The 25,305-nt window shown below is 39.7% G+C and overlaps 2 protein-coding genes across 7 annotated transcripts in view; both read right to left on the bottom strand.

Annotated features, from left to right (window-relative positions):
• LOC139726520 (uncharacterized) overlaps positions 1 to 25,305 on the bottom strand; it is a 99,015-nt gene that overhangs the window by 41,403 nt on the left and 32,307 nt on the right. For 3 of the 6 annotated variants that reach the window (XM_071637478.1, XM_071637481.1, XM_071637476.1), the window contains exons 24-31: positions 24,449 to 24,775; positions 23,305 to 23,478; positions 19,251 to 19,292; positions 9,083 to 9,676; positions 6,251 to 6,805; positions 4,387 to 5,073; positions 2,639 to 3,220; positions 890 to 1,471 (exon numbers count right to left, since the gene is read on the bottom strand). In XM_071637478.1, the coding sequence (XP_071493579.1) occupies positions 890 to 1,471; positions 2,639 to 3,220; positions 4,387 to 5,073; positions 6,251 to 6,805; positions 9,083 to 9,676; positions 19,251 to 19,292; positions 23,305 to 23,478; positions 24,449 to 24,775 (3,543 nt within the window). The remainder of the gene's footprint in view (positions 1 to 889; positions 1,472 to 2,638; positions 3,221 to 4,386; positions 5,074 to 6,250; positions 6,806 to 9,082; positions 9,677 to 19,250; positions 19,293 to 23,304; positions 23,479 to 24,448; positions 24,776 to 25,305) is intronic. The other 3 variants (XM_071637477.1, XM_071637479.1, XM_071637480.1) reach the window with 3 other exon arrangements.
• On the bottom strand, positions 13,122 to 17,660 carry LOC139726522 (uncharacterized). Its single transcript, XM_071637482.1, has 4 exons — positions 17,144 to 17,660; positions 16,304 to 16,512; positions 14,049 to 14,215; positions 13,122 to 13,402 (listed from the first exon to the last, which is right to left on the bottom strand). Exons 1-4 carry the CDS (start codon positions 17,533 to 17,535, stop codon positions 13,244 to 13,246), a joined length of 927 nt encoding a protein of 308 aa, XP_071493583.1. The 5' UTR covers positions 17,536 to 17,660; the 3' UTR covers positions 13,122 to 13,243.

Genomic DNA, 25,305 nt, shown 5'->3' with positions numbered 1-25,305 from the left:
GGCAAAATCATTAACGTAAAGTTTTAACCCTCGCTGGAATTCATGGATTTTATTATTTCTTTTGTTTTTCGATAGGTATAATATCAGAATAACTTTCGTGTAGCACCATCACCATCCCCACTCACAATTGGACGTTTTCTGAGCGTTCTTGGAACATTCTAAAATGAATGATATATACGTTTGTCAAACTGTTTTTAGAACCACTTTTTTACGGAAGGATTTCGAAGTATCAAAAACGTTTAAAATGGATGTGAATTAAAAAGACACTGGCATTTAATGACCTCCTGAAGACATTTTCGACGATAAAGACTTTAGAAAACCTTTTCAGAATATTCAAATCGTTTTGTAAATGTTCTGCGGACGTCCATGAAACCTTTCAAAAGTCCAAAACGTTTCAAAGAAGTTTTACAAAGGTCTCATCAAATCCATATGACCCTTTCCAAAACGTTGAGAGAATATTTCATATCCATCCGCAACGTGCAGGAAAAACTTTACGAATGTCTAATGTGTGTTTTTCAATGAGCATAATAAGTATAGTTATTAGATATTACAGGCACAATCTGGGATTAAAGTGTCCTAATCCTAATCCTAAACATAAACCTTTCTTTACTGTTCCTAATGTCCTACCGTCTTTACCTGCTACATCCTATTCCCGGCTGATGTGTATGTGTCACATTCTTTTACATACTGACAAAAATGTTTCAGTGCGTGAGGTAATGGTCACTAAAATTGCTTTTAAAGTGTTACTAATCTTTCAAATGATATCTAATATAATTGTGAAACCATCATGCAGCAGAAGAAGAAAGAAATCGATTTTATTATTAGGTTATTTTTTAATAGCGAAAGGGTAGTATTGCTTTTGGTAAAAAGAAAAGAAGAAAAAGGTCACCGGTTGTTGAAGGCGGTGCTCCTGTTGTTTGTGGCGGAGCAGCTGTGGTACTCGGTGGTCCAGAAGTGGTACCTGGTGGTGCAGCAGTGGTACCAGGAGGCCCGGTTGTTGTGCCTGGCGGCGCTACAGTTGTACTTGGAGGTCCTACCGTTGTCTCTGGTGGTCCACTTGTGGTGCCCGGTGGTGTACCAGTTGTACCAGGAGGCGCAACTGTTGTGCCTGGTGGTCCAGCAGTTGTTTCCGGAGGTGCTCGTGTCGAACATGTGACTTTCGGTATCAAAACACAGCAAAGCAAGCGAATTTTGTAGTTACGACATCTGGGAAGTCCCGGTAGGTTCTTACATATCAGGCCTTTCAAATCGCATATTGCTCCATCGTCAGTTTCATTGGCAAATTCGTCAGTGTCGACTGTGCGGCATTCTATATCCTCCGGGGTAGCACAGTTGTCAGGATATTCTGGGAAGTGCTGAATATCTGACACCAATTCAGTCTCTCCATCAGCGTCGCTCGCTATTTGGCTTCCACTCTCACCATCAAACCAAATTGACCAGGCGCACACTTTGATCCATTGTTCAACGCACTCTGTGTACAAGAGAGACATAGAATTTGTTCAAATCAGTCTTCTCTGATATTTTACTTGTGTAGGAGATTTCTCGGTTGTATCTTTCTGCAATATTCCTGACACACAAAGATCCTGACTAACAAAGAGTATCACTAAGTTTACAGCAACCATTCCGGAGTTGAAAGGAAATTTAACAGTTCATTAGTAGAACGTTTCGGACAATATTCATTTCTTGTGAAAAAGATATTGTTCTATCGCCCTTTTCCTACGCACTGGATTGAAAATTATGCACGTCACTTTGGCAAAATCATTAACGTTAGGTTCTGACCCTCGCTGGAATTCATGGATTTTATTATTTCTTTTGTTTTTCGATAGGTATAATATCAGAATAACTTTCGTGTAGCACCATCGCCATCCCCACTCACAATTGGAAGTTTTCTGAGCGTTCTTAGAACATTCTAAAATGAATGATATATACGTTTGTCAAACTGTTTTTAGAACCACTTTTTTACGGAAGGATTTTGAAGTATCAAAAACGTTTAAAATGGATGTGAATTAAAAAGACACTGGCATTTAATAACCTCCTGAAGACCTTTTCGACGATAAAGACGTCAGAAAACCTTTTCAGAATATTCAAATCGTTTTGAAAATGTTCTGCGGACGTCCATGAAACCTTTCAAAAGTCTACAACGTTTCAAAAGAAGTTTTACAAAGGTCTCATCAAATCCATATGACCCTTTCCAAAACGTTGAGAGAATCTTTCATATCCATCCGCAACGTGCAGGAAAAACTTTACGAATGTCTAATGTGTGTTTTTCAATGAGCATAATAAGTATAGTTATTAGATATTACATGCACGATCTGGGATTAAAGTGTCCTAATCCTAATCCTAAACATAAACCTTTCTTTACTGTTCCTAATGTCCTACCGTCTTTACCTCCTACATCCTATTCCCGGCTGATGTGTATGTGTCACATTCTTTTATATACTGACAAAAAAGTTTCAGTGCGTGAGGTAATGGTCACTAAAATTGCTTTTAAAGTGTTACTATTCTTTCAAATGATATCTAATATAATTGTGAAACCATCATGCAGCAGAAGAAGAAAGAAATCGATTTTATTATTAGGTTATTTTTAGCGAAAGGGTAGTATTGCTTTTGGTAAAAAGAAAAGGAAGTAAAAGGTCACCGGTTGTTGAAGGCGGTGCTCCTGTTGTTTGTGGCGGAGCAGCTGTGGTACTCGGTGGTCCAGAAGTGGTACCTGGTGGTGCAGCAGTGGTACCAGGAGGCCCGGTTGTTGTGCCTGGCGGCGCTACAGTTGTACTTGGAGGTCCTACCGTCGTCCCTGGTGGTCCACTTGTGGTGCCCGGTGGTGCACCAGTTGTACCAGGAGGCGCAACTGTTGTGCCTGGTGGTCCAGCAGTTGTTTCTGGAGGTGCTCGTGTCGAACATGTGACTTTGGGTATCAAAACACAGCAAAGCAAGCGAATTTTGTAGTTACGACATCTGGGAAGTCCCGGTAGGTTCTTACATATCAGACCTTTCAAATCGCATATTGCTCCATCGTCAGTTTCATTGGCAAATTCGTCAGTGTCGACTGTGCGGCATTCTATATCCTCCGGGGTAGCACAGTTGTCAGGATATTCTGGGAAGTGCTGAATATCTGACACCAATTCAGTCTCTCCATCAGCGTCGCTCGCTATTTGGCTTCCACTCTCACCATCAAACCAAATTGACCAGGCGCACACTTTGATCCATTGTTCAACGCACTCTGTGTACAGGAGAGACATAGAATTCGTTCAAATCAGTCTTCTCTTATACTTTTACTTGTGTAGAAAAGATTTCTATTTTGTAACTTTCTGCAATAAGCCTGACATTCAAAGATCGTGACTAACAAAGAGCATCACTAAGTTTACGACAACCATTCCGGAGTTGAAAGGGAATTTAACCATTCATTAGTAAAACGTTTCGGACAATATTCATTTCTTGTGAAAAAGATATCGTTCTATCGCTCTTTTTCTACGCACTGGATTAAAATGAAGCACGTCACTTTGGCAAAATCATTATCGTTAGGTTCTGACCTTCGCTGGAATTCATGGATTTTATTATTTCTTTTGTTATTCGATAAGTATAATATCAGAATAACTTTCGTGTAGCACCATCACCATCCCCACTCACAATTGGACGTTTTCTGAGCGTTCTTGGAACATTCTAAAATGAATGATATATACGTTTGTCAAACTGTTTTTAGAACCACTTTTTAACGGATGGATTTCGAAGTATCAAAAACGTTTAAAATGGATGTGCATTAAAAAGACACTGGCATTTAATAACCTCCTGAAGACCTTTTCGACGATAAAGACGTCAGAAAACCTTTTCAGAATATTCAAATCGTTTTGAAAATGTTCTGCGGACGTCCATGAAACCTTTCAAAAGTCTAAAACGTTTCAAAAGAAGTTTTACAAAGGTCTCATCAAATCCATATGACCCTTTCCAAAACGTTGAGAGAATCTTTCATATCCATCCGCAACGTGCAGGAAAAACTTTACGAATGTCTAATGTGTGTTTTTCAATGAGCATAATAAATATAGTTATTAGATTTTACAGGCACAATCTGGGATTAAAGTGTCCTAATCCTAATCCTAAACATAAACCTTTCTTAACTGTTCCTAATGTCCTACCGTCTTTACCTGCTACATCCTATTCCCGGCTGATGTATATGTATCACATTCTTTTATATACTGACAAAAATGTTTCAGTGCGTGAGGTAATGGTCACTAAAATTGCTTTTAAACTGTTACCTTTCAAATGATATCTAATATAATTGTGAAACCATCATGCAGCAGAAGAAGAAAGAAATCGATTTTATTATTAGGTTATTTTTAGCGAAATGGTATAGTATTGCTTTTGGTAAAAAGAAAAGAAGAAAAAGGTCACCGGTTGTTGAAGGCGGTGCTCCTGTTGTTTGTGGCGGAGCAGCTGTGGTACTCGGTGGTCCAGAAGTAGTACCTGGTGGTGCAGCAGTTGTACCAGGAGGCCCGGTTGTTGTGCCCGGTGGTGCAGCAGTGGTACCAGGAGGGCTAGCTGTTGTGCCTGGCGGACCAATTGTAGTGCCTGGTGGTGCAACAGTGGTACCAGGAGGCCCGGTTGTTGTGCCTGGCGGCGCTACAGTTGTACTTGGAGGTCCTACCGTCGTCCCTGGTGGTCCACTTGTGGTGCCCGGTGGTGCACCAGTTGTACCAGGAGGCGCAACTGTTGTGCCTGGTGGTCCAGCAGTTGTTTCCGGAGGTGCTCGTGTCGAACATGTGACTTTCGGTATCAAAACACAGCAAAGCAAGCGAATTTTGTAATTTCGACATCTGGGAAGTCCCGGTAGGTTCTTACATATCAGACCTTTCAAATCGCATATTGCTCCATCGTCAGTTTCATTGGCAAATTCGTCAGTGTCGACTGTGCGGCATTCTATATCCTCCGGGGTAGCACAGTTGTCAGGATATTCTGGGAAGTGCTGAATATCTGACACCAATTCAGTCTCTCCATCAGCGTCGCTCGCTAATTGGCTTCCACTCTCACCATCAAACCAAATTGACCAGGCGCACACTTTGATCCATTGTTCAACGCACTCTGTGTACAAGAGAGACATAGAATTTGTTCAAATCATTCTTCTCTTTCAGTTTTACTTGTGTAGAAGATTTCTCTGTTGTATCTTTCTGCAATACGCCTGACACACAAAGATCCTGACTAACAAAGAGCATCACTAAGTTTACAGCAACCATTCTGGAGTTAAAAGGGAATTTAACCATTCATTAGTGAAACGTTTCGGACAATATTCATTTCTTGTGAAAAGATATTGTTCCATTGCCCTTTTTCTACGCACTGGATTAAAATGATGCACGTCACTTTGGCAAAATCATTAACGTTACGTTTTAACTCTCGGGAATTCAAGTGTTTTCTCTTTCCTTTTGTTTTTCGATAGCCATAATATCAGAATAACTTTCGTTTACCACCATCACCCCCCCCCCCCCTCACAATCGGACGTTTTCTGAGCGTTCTTTCCCACTTTCCCACTTTCCCACTTGAATGATATGGACGTTGTGTTAAATGACGAAGACTTGTCGGGCTTGATAAAAACGTTTCTTGAGTATTCATTAAAGACGAAGACGGAGCATATCTGATCAAAATTCTTTGTGGCCGATAATAGAATAAAGAAGACGTAGCGGACCTAATAAAATCGGGTTTTTTTGAAAGTTCTGAAAAAGTTTTGTGCTTGCTGAGTATGACCTATTTGACAGCAGTCACCATAGCAAAAGTGTCCTTTTTTACATGATAACCTTTTTTACATGATAGGGTGGCAATTTCCAAATAGGAAGTTGTATCGTGAAAAATTGTATCATCATTTGCAGACAACAATGAAGGAAGATGTTTTTAAATTGTAGCAAATGATATCTAGTATAACTAGGCAACCAAGACTATGAAAAGAAAGAAATCGATGAAGTACTCATAACTGAATAACGAACATGAGAAGTATTCAACTCGACTATTCTGTTACTGTACCGATTTTATCATATCAAAAAAAAGCATGTCTGATCTTGTGTTTACTTCTCTGTCATGAGTGCCTACACGAAAATGTTAGAAGAATGTGCCATTAGTTTGACATTTTTGTTATCCGTTCATATTGTATGAAAATGAAAAGAAGAGGAAATGAATGAACGAATGAAAAAGGCATTACATGATCGAGGTTATTTTTAGCGAAATGGTAGTATATTGCTTTTACTGAAAAGAAAAATAAATAAAATGTCACCGGTTGTTGAAGGCGGTGCTTCCGTTGTTTCTGGCGGAGCAGCTGTGGTACCCGGCGGTCCAGAAGTGGTACCTGGTGGTGCAGCAGTTGTTCCAGGAGGCCTGGCTGTTGTGCCTGGTGGTCCACTTGTAGTGCCTGGTGGTGCGCCAGTTGTACCAGGAGGCGCAGCTGTTGTGCCTGGTGGTTCAACTGTTGTTGGAGCAGCAGTTGTTTCTGGAGGTGCTCGTGTCGAACACGTGACTTTTGGTATCAAAACACAGCATAAGAACCTCACTTCGTAGTTACGACATCTGGGCAGTCCCGGTAGGTTCTTACATATCAGACCTTTTAAGTCGCATATTGCTCCATCGTCAGTTTCATTTGCAAATTCGTGAGTGTCGACTGTCCGGCATTCTAAATCCTCCGGGGTAGCACAGTTGTCAGGATATTCTGGGAAGTGCTGAATATCTGACACCAATTCAGTCTCTCCATCAGCGTCGTTCGCTATTTGGCTTCCGCTCTCACCATCAAACCAAATTGACCAGGCGCACACCTTGATCCATTGTTCAACGCACTCTGAGTACAGGAGAGAAAAAAAAACACCCTGTCACACTACTGAGTAATTCCCCCCTCTTTTATTGGTGGAAAGCTTAAGACATCTCTTGTGAACATACTTCGCTCTTTTACCGCTATGATGCCAAAAAGTTTGCTCCAATATACGTGCCGTTTGTACGTTGTTGTTGTTATTGTTGTTTTATTTCGTTTCTTTTCAGTCTGTTTCTGTCTCTTTATCAGTGTTCCAGTGTGATTGGCTTCCAGTCTCATAATCAAACCAAGGTGCCCTGATGCACACTTTCGTTTTTACCAATTTTCCACACACTCTGTGTTCACAAAAGACACGTTATCACTGCAAATAATCAGTAGTTTTTGGTGTGTGTGTATGTGTGAACTGTAAACATTAGACACACATTGTTTCGTCAAAAGAATTAATCTTGTGAGTGGACTTTCTGTAATAAGTGTGATTTGTTTGTTTGTTGTTTTTTTTTGCATTTTCTCTTTATTTATAGTCAAGCAACACCCTCGATATACCGATATGCAACAATGCAAAGTCCAGAACCTGGCATGTTCTAGCACAGCATAAAGAGCGGCCAAGCATGCTCACGAGTTTTTGATTGGATCCTGCTGGAATTCGAACCATTTGGAACAAAATAGATACAGGTGAAACACTTTGTGGAATAAAACCCATTTTTCATTGTCTGCTCTCTCCATTTTCACACAATATTTTCAATTCTTCAAAGATTGAAATGTACGGGACTACTAAAAATAAATACATTTATCTCAGAGAGGCCACTTTGATGAAAAATGGGTTAAGCACTTATTGGAAAGGATTATGTGCATGAAACACATAATCATGAATATATACAGAGTATGTACTTGATAAATCCCTTAAATATACTTAGATATCACCAGAATAACCGCGTTAAGTATAATACTGAGGTTTTCAAAATGTATCTTGAAATTGATTCTACGAAGCTTGCAGACTATCTCTTAAAAAATAAAAAGGGTGTCGCAATTCTATCTTACGAGAGTAAACTGACACACACAGGAATTGCACCTTGAACTCTCGTCATGCGACTTGTTTATGTCCGAAATATGTGTATCGACGAAACCCTTTAAATCATGTCATGATGATAAGAACAATGACTCCTAAGCAGTAATCAAGATAAAACTAATGATGATGACAAGGAGTGGTAACCTTGTACTTTCTTTAGTAGAGGGATGCAACGCATGCAAAGCGCATGAGACAAAATGCAAATGAGATGCCCTGCGAAGTACTTGTAAGAGAACAAATAAGTTAAAGGGGTGGTGCAGCTTCTGTTAAGATGGGGCTTTAGGTTTCCAACGTTTTTTGATGAGTATTTATTTTAGATAATGAGAAACAACTAATGAAATATGAAAGAGCATATAATTCTAAGAGGAATTCAAAGTTTGTTTGTTTTTTTAATGGATCGCTTTATCTTACTTTGTTTATGGATATCTCATCCATTTCAAAGCCAATTTTCATCAAAATAAACTTTGAATTCCTCTAAGAATTGTATGCTTTTTAACATTTCATAAAGTGGTTTCTAAGTAACTCTCAAAAAATTTAAACCTAAATCCTCACCTCAGCTGATACTATACCATCTCTTTAACTTAAATTTGCCTGTATGACAGTTCTTTGGATAGTTTTCCCCATCAACATTGTTTTAATCCTAGTACGACTAAATGTGAAGGCTGACTGGGAACTACGATATGGGGGATGTACACTAAACTTCTTGATAAGGTCCCTTAACAGTAACTTATTCTTCATCTACAACCGATGACTTTTAAAATGCATATAAATGTGTATGACTTCAAGTTGCTTTAAAAATTAAGTAAACTATCAAACTAAAGGACAATGACACTCCCTTCCGTCGTGTTACAAATTAATTTTACTTGTTGGGCCCACATACACACACACACACACACACACACACACACACACACACACATACAAATACAAGCGTTGTGGACTAAGAGAGAGCTGCGTGAGATATTTGGGATCCCATTCACCTGGAAAACCCAACATATGTTTTGTTTCGTATGTTTTCCCAACGTCCTGACGAACGCATCGAATAAATCCCTGAAGGCAAGCAACTACCATAATGAAAATGTGCAACACCAAACGACATTGTGAAAACGCGCTGTACGGTCTATAAAAGCGGAGAATTAACATCACTAGATGCCAGAAATCAGAAAAACCAGAAATCATAATTTATTATGGTCTTCCGCAGTAACACCCTGGAAAAAAAAAAACACCAAAAACTCTCTCACCTGTTGTCCCAGGTGGATTGGCAGTTGTAGAAGGTGGCGTCGGCCGTGGAGGGCGTGTTCCAGGCGGTTCACCCTTTCCGGTACTCGATGGTGGTAATGTGACACTCGTTGTGGTATCCCCCGGTGGTCCGGACGTGGTAGGTGGCTCAGCCGTGGTAGGTGGGGGCACAAATGTCGAAAATGGTGGCTCAGTCGTACTTTGGGGCGCGGGAGTGGGTGGTGGTGGTGGTGGTGGTGCCGGTGTAGTCTCGGGAGGTTCTTGGGTTCCACAGGTGACTGTATGTATCTGGCCGCAGCACAAGAATCTGACTTCATAGTCCCGACATCGTGGCGTGTTCGGAGAATTCTTGCAGAACAGACCCCGATTGACGTCACATGTCGCAGCGTCGTCAGTTTCGTTTGCGAACAAGTGTGTATCAACAGTCCGGCATTCAACGTCTTTCGGAAAGACGCAAAAAGCCGGAAAGCCTGGGATGTGCTGAATATCTGCCAAAGATTCCGTCTCTTCATCAGCGTCACTTGCTAGTTGGCCTCCAGCTTCATCATTATACCATATTGACCAGATGCACGCGTAGTACCATTTTTCCACGCACTCTGTAAACAGGGAAGTCAATTTGTGTGTGTGTGTTGTTACGCAATGGCAGTGAGGAAAACACGTGTTTTGTTTGGAGGATATATATTTGAATCAAGTGGTGACAAAAGAAAAATTGTTTAGTACTACATAAAAAATACTAAAACAGTACTTCCAGACATACTATTTCAGAATCATTATTAACTTGAAGATTTAAAAAAAAAAACCGCCAAGTCAACCAACAAACCGTTGATTATGCTTTTGATTGTAATGATTTCAATTTCAACAGGACAAAACTATTGGTACATCCTTGGTAATGGCTCATATTAGATCTATTATTTTCAAATTTGTTTTATTACTTGTTTAGACATTCTGACAAACTGAAGAAAAACAAAACAAAACTTTTTTTCTTCGAGCAGAATCATTAATGCTGCCTTCGATAAAGGAGGTAAAATTCCGAAAAAAACAAGAAACAACGAAAACCACTCTTCGTTGGGTGAACCCAATACATATTTGGCATAACTTTAACAGGTTTGAAAGCACCAAATTGGCATCTATTTCATGAATATTTCTTATTATTGACCTTGTTACGTTCTTCTGCCATGTCTTTCCCGACATCGGCGATCGAGGACAGACGGCTACGGAAATGTAAACATGCGCATTCACTGTAACTCGAGATTATCACGATGACGATTACGACATGTTACGACGCATTATTTTGTGTTTTTTATAATACAATTCTGTGATTTCAAGACAAGTACAGAAACGAAGTGGTTGGAAATGGAGGGGACTGCTAAAAATCCGAGCTTGTAGTCTGCCGTACCCTCATAAAAAAAAGAAAAACTGTAGCTGCAAAACTAGTAAAACGAGGCAAAGAAAGTAAAGTAAGACAGAGACGAAGTACACATAATATACAGACATACTAACAAACACGTGGCAGCTCTCTTGTACAGAGTGAAAGAGGAAAGGTAAGTAAGCGTGGAATGAATGACAGGAAGAGACTACCTTCACAGTGGACAGACAAAAGGGAGAGGGAAGAGGAAGATGATGGGTCAAAACCAGGGCACGTGAGGCATGAAACATGAGCTCCCCAAAATAATGGAGTGTAAAGAGGAGTTGTAGTAAACGACAGACGATTGTGGTAAAAATGGGACTCAAATTAAGGCTTTCAAAAATATAACTCATTCCGAAATATAAAAATTTCTGAAGCATAATGTCAATTTCTCCCTCTTTAGTACATTAGAATGTCAAATGAATTCACCGTCACATATACGGTTGTGCGCCTTCTGCTTTATATTTGAATCTTGAAACATCCGGCATCTTTTGTCAACTTACTTTATGAATTATTCATCATAATGACACATACTATGTCCATTAAGATGTGCATGCTGAGCATACACTTGCGTTCGACTTAGTCACGTGTTAGGTCAAGTTCAATTTCAAGCTCATTTTTATTTTCCTCCATCTCAACATCAATCAATAACACATAAGCACAATGTACATGAAGGTTAAGAAATATCAGCATAAGTAATCAATAAAAAAGGGGTACATTATACTTTAGACATGGATTGCAGAAATAGGTACTATAGTGATGAATTGATCTGAGGATGGAGATAGGGGACCCATTGAAAAGCGAAGCTTGTATAGATTGTGGGTCCCATCGATGTTGCTTTCGGACAACCAACCCCTTAAATTTCCAACAATAAATTACGCCATTATAATGATTGTTGCGATGATGTTTACGGCCTGCGGACGCGGAATAATTGCTCTTTCTCAGTGAGTAACACCCCACGGACTATCAGACATGAAATCTGACTTACGTGGTTGGAGTGCTCGGGCAACAGTGGTTAATCAATTTCTGTAACTTTGTTTCAATTTTCGTGCATAAATCAATAACGTTGTATGCGATAGAATTATGCACACTTTTGTCGACATTTATTTCGATAGTGCTGGTATTACTTTAGCGATCAACACTAAGATTTTTTCTCTATGTTGGTCCGTTCGGGCCACTGACAATGACTGAGATCTTCAAATCTGAAATCTTGGTGGCCCGAAAAAGAAATGTAGTAGCCCGAAATGAATGGAAACATAACAAAAAGTTGGAATCTAAAGTGCACGATCGGGCCACAAGGCCACCGGGCCACCGGACGACGACCGCTAATATGTCGAACCCTGCCTAGTACTTGGTCTTCCGGCTAGGCAAAAATCCATTTTTATAGTATCATGAAAGCATTGCAATGCACAAAAGGATATGTTTATTTCATCAACATATACATATTCCGTTCAGGCAGGTATCTCTCCCTCTCCCTCTCTCTCTCTCTCTTTCTCTGTCTTCAGTTGGCATGAGTGCTGTGATGTATGTTCACAAAAACGAAGGAATGCACGTTTCTGCTGAAAATTTAACAGCGTCTTTTTTTTTTTATTCATTTTCAAATCAATGCCTGATTTGATGTATAAGAATAGAGATAAAGAACACACACAATTTGTATCGTCTGCCCTCATACAGCGTTTAGAAGAAAGTGAAATTCATTACATTCTCCTCTCCCACAATTATAAGGGAACACTTTTGTGTTCATTCATCCATTAATGATAAAGCTAAACGTATTCTGCATCGCATTTAATCATTGAGTCAAAAAGTACGTAGTGTAACTGATACTGAAACATTGCTGATCATTACACTGTACATATTTTAGTGATAATCGATTAAGCACTCGCCAAAAATAAACAGTTTCGTGGACGGAAAAAACAACAACTTTCGCTCCATGAAAGTATGCAAAGAGAAAAGAGAAACACAGAAGATTCCCCAAATAAAAGAGATAATATAATCTTGAAATTGAAAGACGTGAAATGAGATTCTCAGCCTTCACAAATATCTTCGAGATTTTAAAAGTGCTACCTGCTTTATCCTCTTCTTAACTTACTGAAATTATGGGAATGTCTTGTAAAGGACAAAGAAGTGTTGATCCAAAATGTATCATTGTCCCTTTATTTAGCATCGTTGAAAAAAAAAAGAAGTTTAACTTACTTTCAATGGATTGTAGTAAAAGATTGGTATTAATTCAATTTAATTCAATTCATTTATTTATCAATGTGATTTTCGAAAGCAAACACGATCAGAATTTTCTCACTGTGACAATACTTTGGAGGTGCAAAAGATATAACATTTAAAGGTTCTCCTGTTAAACATACTAATACATAGTAAATTATATAAGCCACTCCAAGACAGTAAGAACTTACGACTAGAATACTGTACACAAAATAATGCTAGTGTGCAATTTCAACATTTTTCAGTTATATGTGCGTTTACCTACTGACATCAATATGAAGTAACAGATTGTTCTTCGCTTGATTGCTGAAGTTCTACATGATCTTCTCTATTAAAAGCACAAATACGTATAAAAGTGACGAAATTTCGTTTTGTCAACTTTCACTATTCTGTGGTCTTTTGAAATGCACTTACGCTAATCGTACTTTTTTCTTAACCTTTTCTTCAAAGTGTCTTTCCACATGCTTTCCAGTTACATCGAAACTTTGTAAACTGATCATCAATATAAAATAAAATATAAATGATTATTTATAATTTATATTCTTCAACACTCCACTTCGTTGCATGTACAGCTTATGATCATAGGAATGGTGACGGATATCCTGGAATTGTCCGGGCAGTCGAGCTCGATCACGTCTTCGATCACCGTCTCCGGTTGACAGCAGGAGCAATACTCATCCATCTCAACTCGACCATCGATAATCTGTAAGCGGAAAAAAGAAAGCATCGCTCGTTTGAGTTACCGGCGAATAGATATACAGAGGAAGAAAGCGTTTTCTTTTGTACCAGTCCATTGGGATGTTGATCTCTTCTTTAGTTACGCTGCATTTTGAATAATTTTTTTTTCGTGATAAATTGAATGTCACGGACGTTGGCAGCTTGCAATGAAAAGGCATCAAGAGATATATATAAAGTGCATGGAAACAGACTTTTTAGGAATCTACGACCCTTTATACCTTAATTACATAAAGTTGCAAACTCCGGACCAGGCACAAAAATTATGTAAAATGAGGTAATGTTGGCAACAGAACAAAAAGGAAAACATTGCCAAATTCGAAAGTTCAATATTTAAACTCCCTACGTCCTTTATAGATTAAAAAGTAGAGGGATGATTTGCAAACCGCCTTTGTTGTAGCTTTCTAAAATACATGTATAACACCACGTACAACCGTCATCCTCGAAAACGACGAAGCTTGCCAACTTTCTCGGGGTTTTCAATAGAAGGGTCAAATATCAGTTTTGTATTAGAATGTGTCGGCTGTAAATGTTATGACATCATGCAAAAACAGAAGGCAGCCTCGAGCACGTGTGGGTGATGACGTTGCGGCAGGTGAATACACTGTACCTACTTTTTTAAATGTGTAGGAAGAGGAGCAGCGGCCCTGGCACTCGGAGAAATAGACTGGCTCTGACGTGGTGCAGTTGTCGAAGGAAATCTGAGTGGGATTGTTGCTGGGTATCGGCGAGCAGCTGGTCACGGGGTAAGACGGTTCGGTGAAGGTGATCGGCTTCACACCTATGTCACGGCAAAGTAAGAATGAGAATGTTGACTAAGTTTGTCCAGTGGTTCACAGTGTAACATAATCATATACAAAAATAATTTAGTACCGCGCGCCTGCTGGGCTCATTCACTTGCACCAGCACTCACCTCACACACCTCATTCTCTGTACATAATGGTGTCTATACAATTTTTGTGTCGCAATGTGATGCCAGAATGACTCTGTTTTTTGTTTTCTTTTGTTTTCGATAAGTATACATGATGTATGTTTTCCCGCTTTCCTTTTTACTCTCTTTTAAGGCTGTCGTATCTGCAAGCTATATGTTCATTTGATGACAGTCTTCTGCATTCACACTCCTAGTACATGCGCCATAATTCAGTCAGATCATTTGATTCACTATATCCCGAGTGGTTCCCAATTGACGTGTTCTCTTATTCTTTTCTTCAATCTGTACCCGTATGTCTCATTTATGTTCGGATGTACACACTGACTGTATGTTTTATTGTCTTGAAAATAAAAAGAAATGACTCCATTTCATTTGTAATATATATTCAATGCAGAAAATTCCCAATAGATATATTTGAATTGAATTGAACTGAATTGAATTGAATTGAATTGAATTGAATTGAATTGAATTGAATTGAAGTGAATTGAATTGAATTGAATTGAAATGAATTGAATTGAATATCCTGCAGCAAAATTATGCGATTATGAATACAGTCTGTAGTACCTTGCCCCACAAGCAATATCCCGGTTGGCCTAAATTATCGTGCTTTGTTTCGAAAAAGTTGCGTTTAAATCAGGAGGAAGTATTATCTTTCGTGAACTGTTTTGAAGGAAGTAAAAAAATCAAATGTGAAAGCTCTACAGGGTGTCTCAAATAAAACTATACACTTTTGAAATGGCTGCCGAATAAGAAATATATAATTCTGGGGGGAAAAGTTGATATGTATGGATAGCTTATGGAATCAACTTTCATATGACACCAAAAAGTCTACAAATAATTCATGCTTGAATGAGCGCTGCTCACTTTTGTAAAGGGTACGAAAATAAGGCTGCGCAGGAATTAGCCTTTCAAATTTGCGCCAGGTGAGTCCGTTCGAGCTTACAAAACTGAAGTTGATATGATAAATTTGTGATCAACTGCGATCACTTTGGGTTTGCTGAGTGATTTTTATGGTTTATTAAACCAAACTTTTGTGCATGAGTAAACCGCAGTTGCATTTATTTTATTGTAGCATTGCAAATTTCCCTGGTAGACTCAGTGGTGTGTTCATGTGAGTAAGGATGAGGTGATGGTACATGTTGCAGTTTCCATGTTACACACTCTTATTTTTTTTTTTACATCTGTGACTTAACTGAAAACCTTCGCCCCACATTTCAGTTACTTTCAGATTAGTAGAATAGCTCATTGATTTACTTAATAACCAGATGGGGATTATGTAAATTCATTATTCAAATACGTTTTGTTGAAAATTTTGCTGACTTACATGAATACACCACTGAGTCTACCAGAGAAATTTGCAATGCTACAATAAAATAAATGCAACTGCGGTTTACTCATGCATAAAAGTTTGGTTTCATAAACCATAAAATTCACTCAGCAAACCCAGAGTGGTCGCAATTGATCATAAGTTTGTCATATCAACTTCAGTTTTGTAAGCTCGAACGGACTCACCTGTCGCAAATTTAAAAGGCTAATTCTTGCGCAGCCTAATTTTCATACCCTTTACAAAAGTGAGCAGTGCTCATTCAAGCATGAATTATTTGTAGACTTTTTGGTGTCATATGAAAGTTGAGTCCATAAGCTATTCATACATATAAACCTTTCCCCCAAGAATCATATATTTTTTATTCGGCAGTCATTACAAAAGTGTATAGTTTTATTTGAGACACCCTGTAGAGGTAGCTAGCTTGTGTTCACCCACATGGCTCATTTATTATGTATAGACAGTCCTCATTTTAGTGAAACAGACCCATGTAATCTTGTCAGTTCTACATGAAGCAGTTCCTAAAGCAAAACCAACATGAAGACTATCTTCAAAAGCGCCTTGCGAATCAAATCACATACAAAGCTTGAACAACAATTGTGGCTCGTATATACCTGATCTGGTGGTTGACGGAGGAGTAGTTTGAACGTTGGTTGTTTGCTTCGCGGTGGTTTGAGGGCGTGTTGTAGTTTCGGCAGGAGTTGTTGTAGTCACGGGTGCACTTGGAGTTATTGCTGTCGTTGATGGCTCACTCGTTGTTGTGGTTGCTGCAGACGTGCTTGGCTTGCAGTTGGGATTGCTTTCCCTACGGCAGCACAGGAATCTGCGACAGAAGATGTTATGAATGGAACTAATGTTCTTCCACAAATATCCTATATATTTCAGAGGTTTATCCGTAAAAAGATGGTAATTCTCCAAAAATATGCGAAAAGAAAAAGATAGTTACGATCTCGTACAGTTTTTAGCTGCATGCGGTGTACACAGTACAGCTCCTCGATCATATCATGAACGATGTATGCCCGTGAGTAAACTATCTACTTTTTTTAATTAACATTAATACTAGACGCCCTTTTCTCGAAGACAATAACTGAATTTCATGTTTGTAAAAAAAAAAATCTTCATTGCATTATGCGTAATAGATGAAGAGTATTATCAAGAAATATACAATTCTCGTCTGCGTTCGTATGCTTGCAATAATTATTTTCCACATCAACGGAGGAAGTACAGGATGTGTGATAGATTTCATTAGAGCACAAATTCATGAATCGAGTATTACTATGGGTTGAAGATTTCAATGATCTTTAGAGTCCTTGTGTGTTCTCAGTTTGTATGTATATCCCCCCCCCCAAAAAAAAAAAAAAAAAAAAAAACTAAATCTACAGCTGTCCGAATGTCATCTCACTACGATCAAAGAGTGCTGACTATTTCAGACCTCCTTTCTGCCGTCAACGTACCTGATCCTGTAATCCAGGCAAACAGGTTGTTGCTGGTTTTGCGGGCACACCAATCCGATGTTCCTGTCGCACGTCAGATCCTGGCCCAAGGCCTCCGCACCGTAATGTGGCTCGTGGGCCAGTTCACACTGGACATCGACCGGCTCCTCGCACACGTCCCCGTTCACCGCCCGACAATCTTCGATGAGTTCGAATTCGCCTGCCATGTCGGGCGTGATCTTCCCGCCTCCCATTTCGTCGTCGCACCACGAGGTCCATTCACACACCTCTACGCTCCCGCATTCATCAGCTAAATGCCAATAAAACACGAAAATTCGCACACGTGAGAAGGTAGGAGATAATCTATATAGTATTGCAGAATCATTAAAACATTCATTGTCCTTGTATTGCATAAATTGAATATCACTGTAGAAGGTTTGCTCTATATTTTCAATACTTCACGATTATGATAGTAACAAAATAATGTCAATAATGACAATTATGACACAATGACATGTGTAATAAGAAATACGTATAACGATGACAATGATAACTGATACTATTACTAATTCTAATAAGAATGCTGAAAAATATCAGAGTTACGATAACGGTGATACGATAATTAGCAAGTACGCCAATAGCTCATACAAAGAATAGATCAGTATTGTTTCTGTTCTTTCTACTCATGATACTAACTCATGACTAACAGTGGGTAAGATAAATCGCAACATTATTTTCTCCACTATATCTTAAGTTGACTTCGTAACTGCGTCAAACTAAAATATGGCATCATTTACGCACACAATGTGGGAACTAATAAATCAAACCAAATCAAATCAAATCAAAATTACATGTTTGCTATCGTTCGAATATCAATTATCCCTCTAGACACACATATGCAAACAAGACGCAAACCATCAAAAATGTTAGTTGTTACACGTGTAAAGGTGAAACATCATACGAGAATTACACTCTGCAATCAATGGATAACGAACAGCACAAGACAATGTTGGCGACTCTGAGTTCACGGCAACAAACGAAAACGCAGGTAAAACAGTGTAGGGTTCACAAAAGTGATCACACAATTACCTAGGTGAAAGATGATCCCGAGTCATATGACCTGCGATGTAAACTTGTGACATGTGAACGAAACGATGATGACGAGTATACCGTGGTCGATGATCAATGAGGATGGATAACGACGTCGCCGATGAATTTGACGACGAGCGCGCAAATCGCAGGGTTTGTGTGTTTTTTCGTCTTTGCGCGAAAATCTGTATTCACATTCACGGTCATATTTACGGACAGTATTTCTAGGTATGACCCACATAATAGTTGCTTTAAAGTTAAGTGTTTTAAAGCTTAGCTATAACTCATTATGATAATATGGGTTAGCTCGTCATGTTATTCCGTGTTCGTGTTTCGCAAACTCGAAATTGTATCAATCATTATCACATTGCTTCCGTTCATATCGCTGTCCGACCAAAGATTCTTATTTTTAGTCATTCGACTTTACAATAAAGATTTCTACTGTCAGTGTAAATTTCGGCATCGATCGGTAATTGGAAACAATACGACAAACCGCGTGCGAAGGAGCTAGTTGAATAAAGCTGCTTTATCTCTTTCTTCAAATAAGTTTTGGGGAAAAGAAGTCAATTGGGGGTTTTCAAGAACTTCAATTTGTAAGTTGTTTTTCTTCTTCTTGTTCTTGCTATCTCCCGCTCCCACTCTGTTGAAGACATTCATATGCTATTATCTATGATGTTCAGAGGTAAATAAATCATGCATATTGCTGTTATCATGTGGATATACATATTATGCACCTGTAATGAAAAAACAGTGAAATTCTATCAAAGCTCGACTGCCAAGTATAAAATGCAGTGACAACCAGATAATGTATGTTTTTGTAAACAACTAAACATATAGATATACAACACAAACACAATCATGGCGAAACCGCATGATATGTATGCACATGGTCGTGATGACTGCCTCCTTGTGCTGTGGGTGAAAATGGCACGAAAAACGACACTATCCGAAACAAAGCAAATGCAGTGTTTATTATGTTTGGTTCTTTTTAAAGATTTTTTTTTAAATGTCTAAATTATAAAGAATTTCCTTGACTTACCCGTTGTAGTTGTTGCTGGGGTAGCTGGTACGGTCGGTGTTGCTATAAATGAAGCAGAAACAAAAAGCATGGCTTATGAGCGAAGGACGAAGAAAGACAAACGTACAGAGGAAATGACTAACTGAGAGGTCGATATTGTACATATATATATATATGTATATATATATTTATTTTCCAATCATTATAAAATTGGCTTTAGAATCTCCACAATCTGATTGGTCAGTTATCATGCATTAATAATAATAAGTCATGCGTGCGTCCGGTAAAATAAGATTACATGACTCAAGCCTTGTATAGTATTGTATAGGTGTACCGTACGCATAGTGGGGGAAAGGGTTGAATTATGAAATAACAGGCCCATTAACACGAATAATGCACAGTCCTATTTCTTGGATCAGTGAGAATTGGATGCTCTCGTTTAACTTTGGAACAGTCTAAAACACACTCGTTGCGCTCGTGGGTTTAAACAGTTCCAAAGTTAAACTCGCGCATCAAATTCTCACCGATCCACTCTGTCCTGTGTATCATTTGTATATGAAAAGACGGCATAAGTAGCTTGTAACGTTCAAATCAATGCCGATTTCACAGGATTAACGCATGACAAAGTGGCTCTGATTTTGTGCTTCATTTCAGTGTTAAAAACGACAAGTATATGAGTGTCTACTTTGACTGAATGTTGGTAACTCGAGAACAAATACAAACAAACAAACACACCAACAATTAGTAAACACTTAATGCATTCACAGGGTATGTAAGGGAAATCCTGGTGGAAATTCTGATGCCAAATGATTAAGTTTATAGTGTGATTAAATTATCGGTGTGAATTATATTGGATTGACTGTAACGATTCTAATCACTCAGATCAATGAAAATACATATGTCTCATATAAAACAATGTGCATGTTATAACACCATGTGGTAGTGAAACTGCAAAGTTACAGCTTGCTGTGAAGTGAACATGTAAGGATGTAAAGATATGGCGTCGATCTTTATGCGATGGACAGGAAACTTCAATGAAAAAATTCCACAGTGTCAGCGCTCACATTAGACAAGCTGGGAATGACAAAATGGTAAGCATTCGTCGTCACGTGGGATGTAACTGTACGTATGAGGTGGAAAGAAGAGCTATTCATGGGGTGATCAAAATATTTCGAAGATCGCGTGAAATGTCAGTTCTGGATGTGAATAAACTCGTCTGTAATTCGGCTCGTGCGTGGTATAGCAGTAGGTGAGGATGGATGGGTGTTATGGGGGCGCTATTTCTGTTCACCTTCTTGCGTGCATTCTTCGGGGCAGCAGGTCGGACTGCCTTCCGTTGTTTCAACGCTAGTCGTTCTCTCGGTCGTTTGGTCGGAAGGAGTGACTTCGTCGGCACCGGTCGGCCAGTGCGCTGACGTCGTCTCGGCCACTGGCTCGGATGCCCGACTAGGCGTCGTTACTCCTTCAAAATTGGTGGGCAGTGTATTGTGCCAAGTTTAATAACATGTTATGACTTGAGTTCTGGTCCAGGTGTGATAAAGCCAATTTATGCCATGAGGGATTATCGTTATTATGTGATCTAACACTTTCATTTTTAGCTTCCATCGGAGAGCAGCGAATTTTATTCATCTAACTTTTTTTGTTTTACGTGATTGCATGACTAAAGGTTTTCGTTTTTACGTCATACTTTCTCGTTGAACTTTGCATTCTGTTGTAAAGGTAAAATATGCACGACATTTTCGTATAGTTTAAGCTGCAGCCCTCAATATGATGCAATGCCAGATGAACGTTCTTCATGGTAACAAATGTATTTTCATGAGATTGGACGATGAATCACAGAATATGGTTTCTGAATGGCCTTAACCCGAATGAGAGTGATTTGAATGGAGGGGTGGGCGACATCGGGAGCCGAGTGGGTTACCTGTCGAGGTGAGAATACTCTCGGTGGTGGTCGGTTCCGTGACCGCCAGGGTAGTCTCTTCCTGAGTCGTTTCCTCCGTTGTGTAAGGCTCGGTCGTATGGGGTCCGGTCGTTTCCGGTCCGGTCGTTTCCGAAGCGGTCGTTTCTTCTCCTTCGGTGGTCACGGACGTGGTGGCAACTGTGGTAGGACTCGATGTGGTGGTGGGATTTCGCGTCGAGGCCTCAGTCGTCGCTGCATTTTGGGTAGTTTCTTCGGCCTCCGTAGTTGTGACTTCGTGTGTAGTTTGTTCTTTGGAAGTGGTTTCAGCTGACGTCGTCGGCAATTCCGTCGTTACTTCCGATGCTGTTGTTTCTTCCACGAGATAAGTCGTCGGGTTTGAAGGAGTCGTCGTTCCAACCTCGGTTGACACGGATGTCGTGGAAACAGTGGTCGAAGGGACTGTACTTTGGGTAGTGGTCTGGGGATTTGTTGTCGACACAACGGTTGTAGGGGTGGTTGTTGTCAAAGGGGTTGTCGTTGGGCTTGTTGTTGAAACAGTGGTTGTTTCCTTCAAAGTTGTTGTTGGAGACGTTGTCGGCGTGGTAGTCGTTGCTTCAGTCGTCGTAGGGGATGTTGTCTGAGTTGTAGTCGTTTCAAGAAGAGGAGTTGTAACAGGGCGTGTAGTCTCCTCCACAGTCGTCGAAGGGGCAGCGGTTGTCTCAACCTGGGTGGTCTGAACCGTGGTCTGCTCAGCGGTCGTCTCAACTGATTCAGTAGTTGGAAGAACCGTCGTTGGGTGCGACGTTTCTGATTGGGTAGTTTCGTATTTTGTCGTAGGATGACTAGTGACCTCCTGGGTTGTGGGTTCCAGCGTGCTCGTCTGAGACGTGGTTGTTGGCAATGGTGTTGTTTCAACACCACTTTGTGTGGTGGCCACGTTAGGAGTAGTCACGCTTTCTTCTGTGGTGGTGACTGTAGTAGTCGCACCTGCTGTCGTTGTTTCAACAGGTGTTGTGGTGGGAACGGTGGTTGTTGTTTGTGGAGATGTTGTATATGTAACTGTGGTGGTACTTGTGGTAGTGGGAATAGTCGTTGTTGTCACTTCCATTTCTGTGGTTTCCTGCAAAGTTGTGGTCTCTTTACTAGTTGTGGCAGGTGTTGTTGTTTGTTTTATTGTTGTTTTCTCTGGTGTAGTTAATTCGGGAGTGGTTGTTTCATGTGTAGTTGTTGTTTGTGTGGTTACTTCAACGGTAGTAGGCTCATGAGTGGTTTTGGGCGGAGTGACTACTGTCGTTGATTCTGCTGGTGTTGTGAAAAACTCTGGTGTCGTGTAAATTGGGGTTGTTGTTGCTGTTTATGGTATCGTAAAGTCAGGCCGATTTCAAACATATGTTCAAGGAAAGAAAAGAGCAAAAGGAAGATTCTTTATGATACAATCAGACGATTTTGTCAGTTTCTAAGTAATACTTGTCATCCAAATTTTGTATAAAAAGAAACATTTTTAGAAACATCTTAACAGCAAGACAAGGACGTTGGTAGTGAGGGTATCCAGAATGTACTCGTGATTATTAACCAAGAAATGACATCTTGGACCAATGACAATTAAGACAGGACTCTAGCGATGCCTGTAGTGTAGCGTTATTTATCGGATTAAGATGGTTAACATACACACTGCTGTACATATTATTGAAATAACCTGAACCGAAAAACGGCATTTCAACAACTCACAGCACATGCTTATGAAGCTGGTACTATTGTACATACACCATGATTGCAGCAAAACGTTTTGTGGTCCGTGATTACGAGAAGGACATCGAACATGCGCTCCCATCAGAACGTTCAGTTATTAATTCTTTGCATGGAAGAGTCCACTCTGTCAAAGAAAGTACTATCCCTACAGTTGGCCCCTGAAACTAACTTTGCCTCCGTCAATGTCCCTCATGAGTTACAGCAGTCTGTGATAGTGTGAGTGTTAAAAGCTTTTGCTTTATAGGCTGGGATTTTCAGGCGCAAAAATACTCTTGAAAAGATATCATCAGAAAAATCTACTCCAGTCTGCCAAAGGGTAATTTACCCCGGGTCAGTGCGCCTAAGAGGGTACAATGCATTTCGATCTGTGCTGTTTTGTTCATTGAAGGAAAGGGTGATATAATAATATCTGGTTTGGGTACTTACGACAGGGTACGCAGGTAGTGTCGCCGACCGGCATGGTTCCCTCGGGGCAGAAGCACCCGCTGACTGGCTCTGTACCGCACATGGGGTCTGCGGGGTCGTAGGTCGTGCAGCTCGGGAACTCTTCGGTTGGACATGCGCACTCTCTGTACTCCATGGGCTCGTGACAGTCCATCGCTAACAGGGAATGATTGGAATATGGAATAAGAGTTTTATAAAAGCAAATATTGTGACATCGCGCCGGCAACGACTTCACAAAACTGTGGCATGATAACCCTACTGGAAAGAACACACGTGTCCTACAGTATGTTCACAGTGTGTTCACATAGTCGATTATGTCAAAACGCTCGAATTCAACAGTGTGAAAATGATTTCACACTGTGGTGTGGTTTTCACAGAGTATTCACATAGTAATGCTTTGTTTCACATTGTAAATTGATGACTCACATTGTACATTGATGACTCACATTGTGTTCACACTGTTAAAACGCTCAAATATAAAAGTGTGAAGAGATTTGACACTGTGTAGCACTGAATTCTTTCCACCAGGGAATAGAGGATAGCAGACAATTATTATACAGATCAAAATATACTATCATAATTATTATTTGCAGTTTAGGCTCAGAGCGCTAACAAAATTACAGAAATAAAAATGTATGAAATAATTCAACATGACAAATAGTAACAATATTGAGCGAGACCCGATCTATCCCTAGGACATTACATGGACCAGATGACGTCAATTTTTGATATACCTCAATTTTCCTTCGTTTTGTCGTCCTCCAAAAAGAAACATTTGTCGTCGTCCAAAAGAAACAAGAACAAAAAAGACCTGTTTGACAATGCAGTGATAAGATTTCTTTGACAATTCTCGATGAAAAGAGTGAAAAGTTCGTCGAAATCAGGCATTTAGTGCTTTTGGGGTTTTTTACGATTTAGTCGATTCACCCCGAATCACGTGAACACGAGGTTGACACAGTGTCATATATGTATGTTAATGTATCGACGTGCTGTATACTTAACTTGCAAAGATAATTCTAGAAAGTACCACTACTTATACAAAAAGTCTTGAGAGAGCTTTAAGGTGTCGAGGGAATCTATTGAGCTCTAAACTGGTCGTGTGAATTTCATTGATTTATATACTCACGGCAGAAGTCATCGGCTCGCCAGTCTAGACATATTCCATGGCGGGAGCAGGCAATGGCGTAAGCCTCGAACGACCAGCACGTGGTGTCGTTGGCGTAGCAGTGGTCGTAGAGGCAATCCTTGAAGAACGACTCCGGATCGACGTAGTTGTGGCACGGGACGAACTCCGGGTCGTAGATGTGTGAGCACCACTCGATGCTGCCGTCGGTAGGCGGGCACGGGGTCGTTATTTCCTCGCAACCGCAATTTTCCCGGTCTTCGGGCGGGAACACCAGATCGCAGCAGTTCGTGTCCTGTTCGCATGTGGTGTCATTAACCCCGCAATTACCTGGTTGTCATTTTGAGATGGAGAAAAAATGAAGCAAGTGAACTATTAGAACCTGCGTAACGGAGTGGGGCATGACCTCGGAAGTACAAAATTTCGGACCGGAAGACTACACTCATATCCTGGCACGGCAGTGTCATGATTAGTACAAGATATGACAATGGCAATAATGGTAATAATAATAATAACAATAATAATAATAATAATAATAATAATAATAATAATAATGATAATAATAATAATAATAATAATAACAATAATGCTAATAATAATGATAATAATAATATTTATAATAATAATAATAATAATAATAATAATAATAATTCCAATAACAATAATAATAACAATAATGATAAAACAGTTAGAATAATAATTATTATCATTGTTATTATTCATTGTTACAAGTATAAGACCATACATAACCATCGATCTTATTTTTACCCTTTTGAAGTCTGCGCAAGTCGGGTCTTGTCCCTATACCCTCCGTCATTTTGCTTGGGATTTTTTCTTCTTTGCTCTTCTTTTTCAAGCGG

Source organism: Diadema antillarum, unplaced genomic scaffold (genome assembly GCF_040938485.1).
Source record: "Diadema antillarum isolate AM-2024a unplaced genomic scaffold, OU_Dant_1.0 seq00000086_RagTag, whole genome shotgun sequence".
NCBI classification, from domain to species: Eukaryota; Metazoa; Echinodermata; class Echinoidea; order Diadematoida; family Diadematidae; genus Diadema; species Diadema antillarum.
Note: the sequence above shows the minus strand (reverse complement) of the source record. Positions and strands in the feature narration are given on the sequence as shown.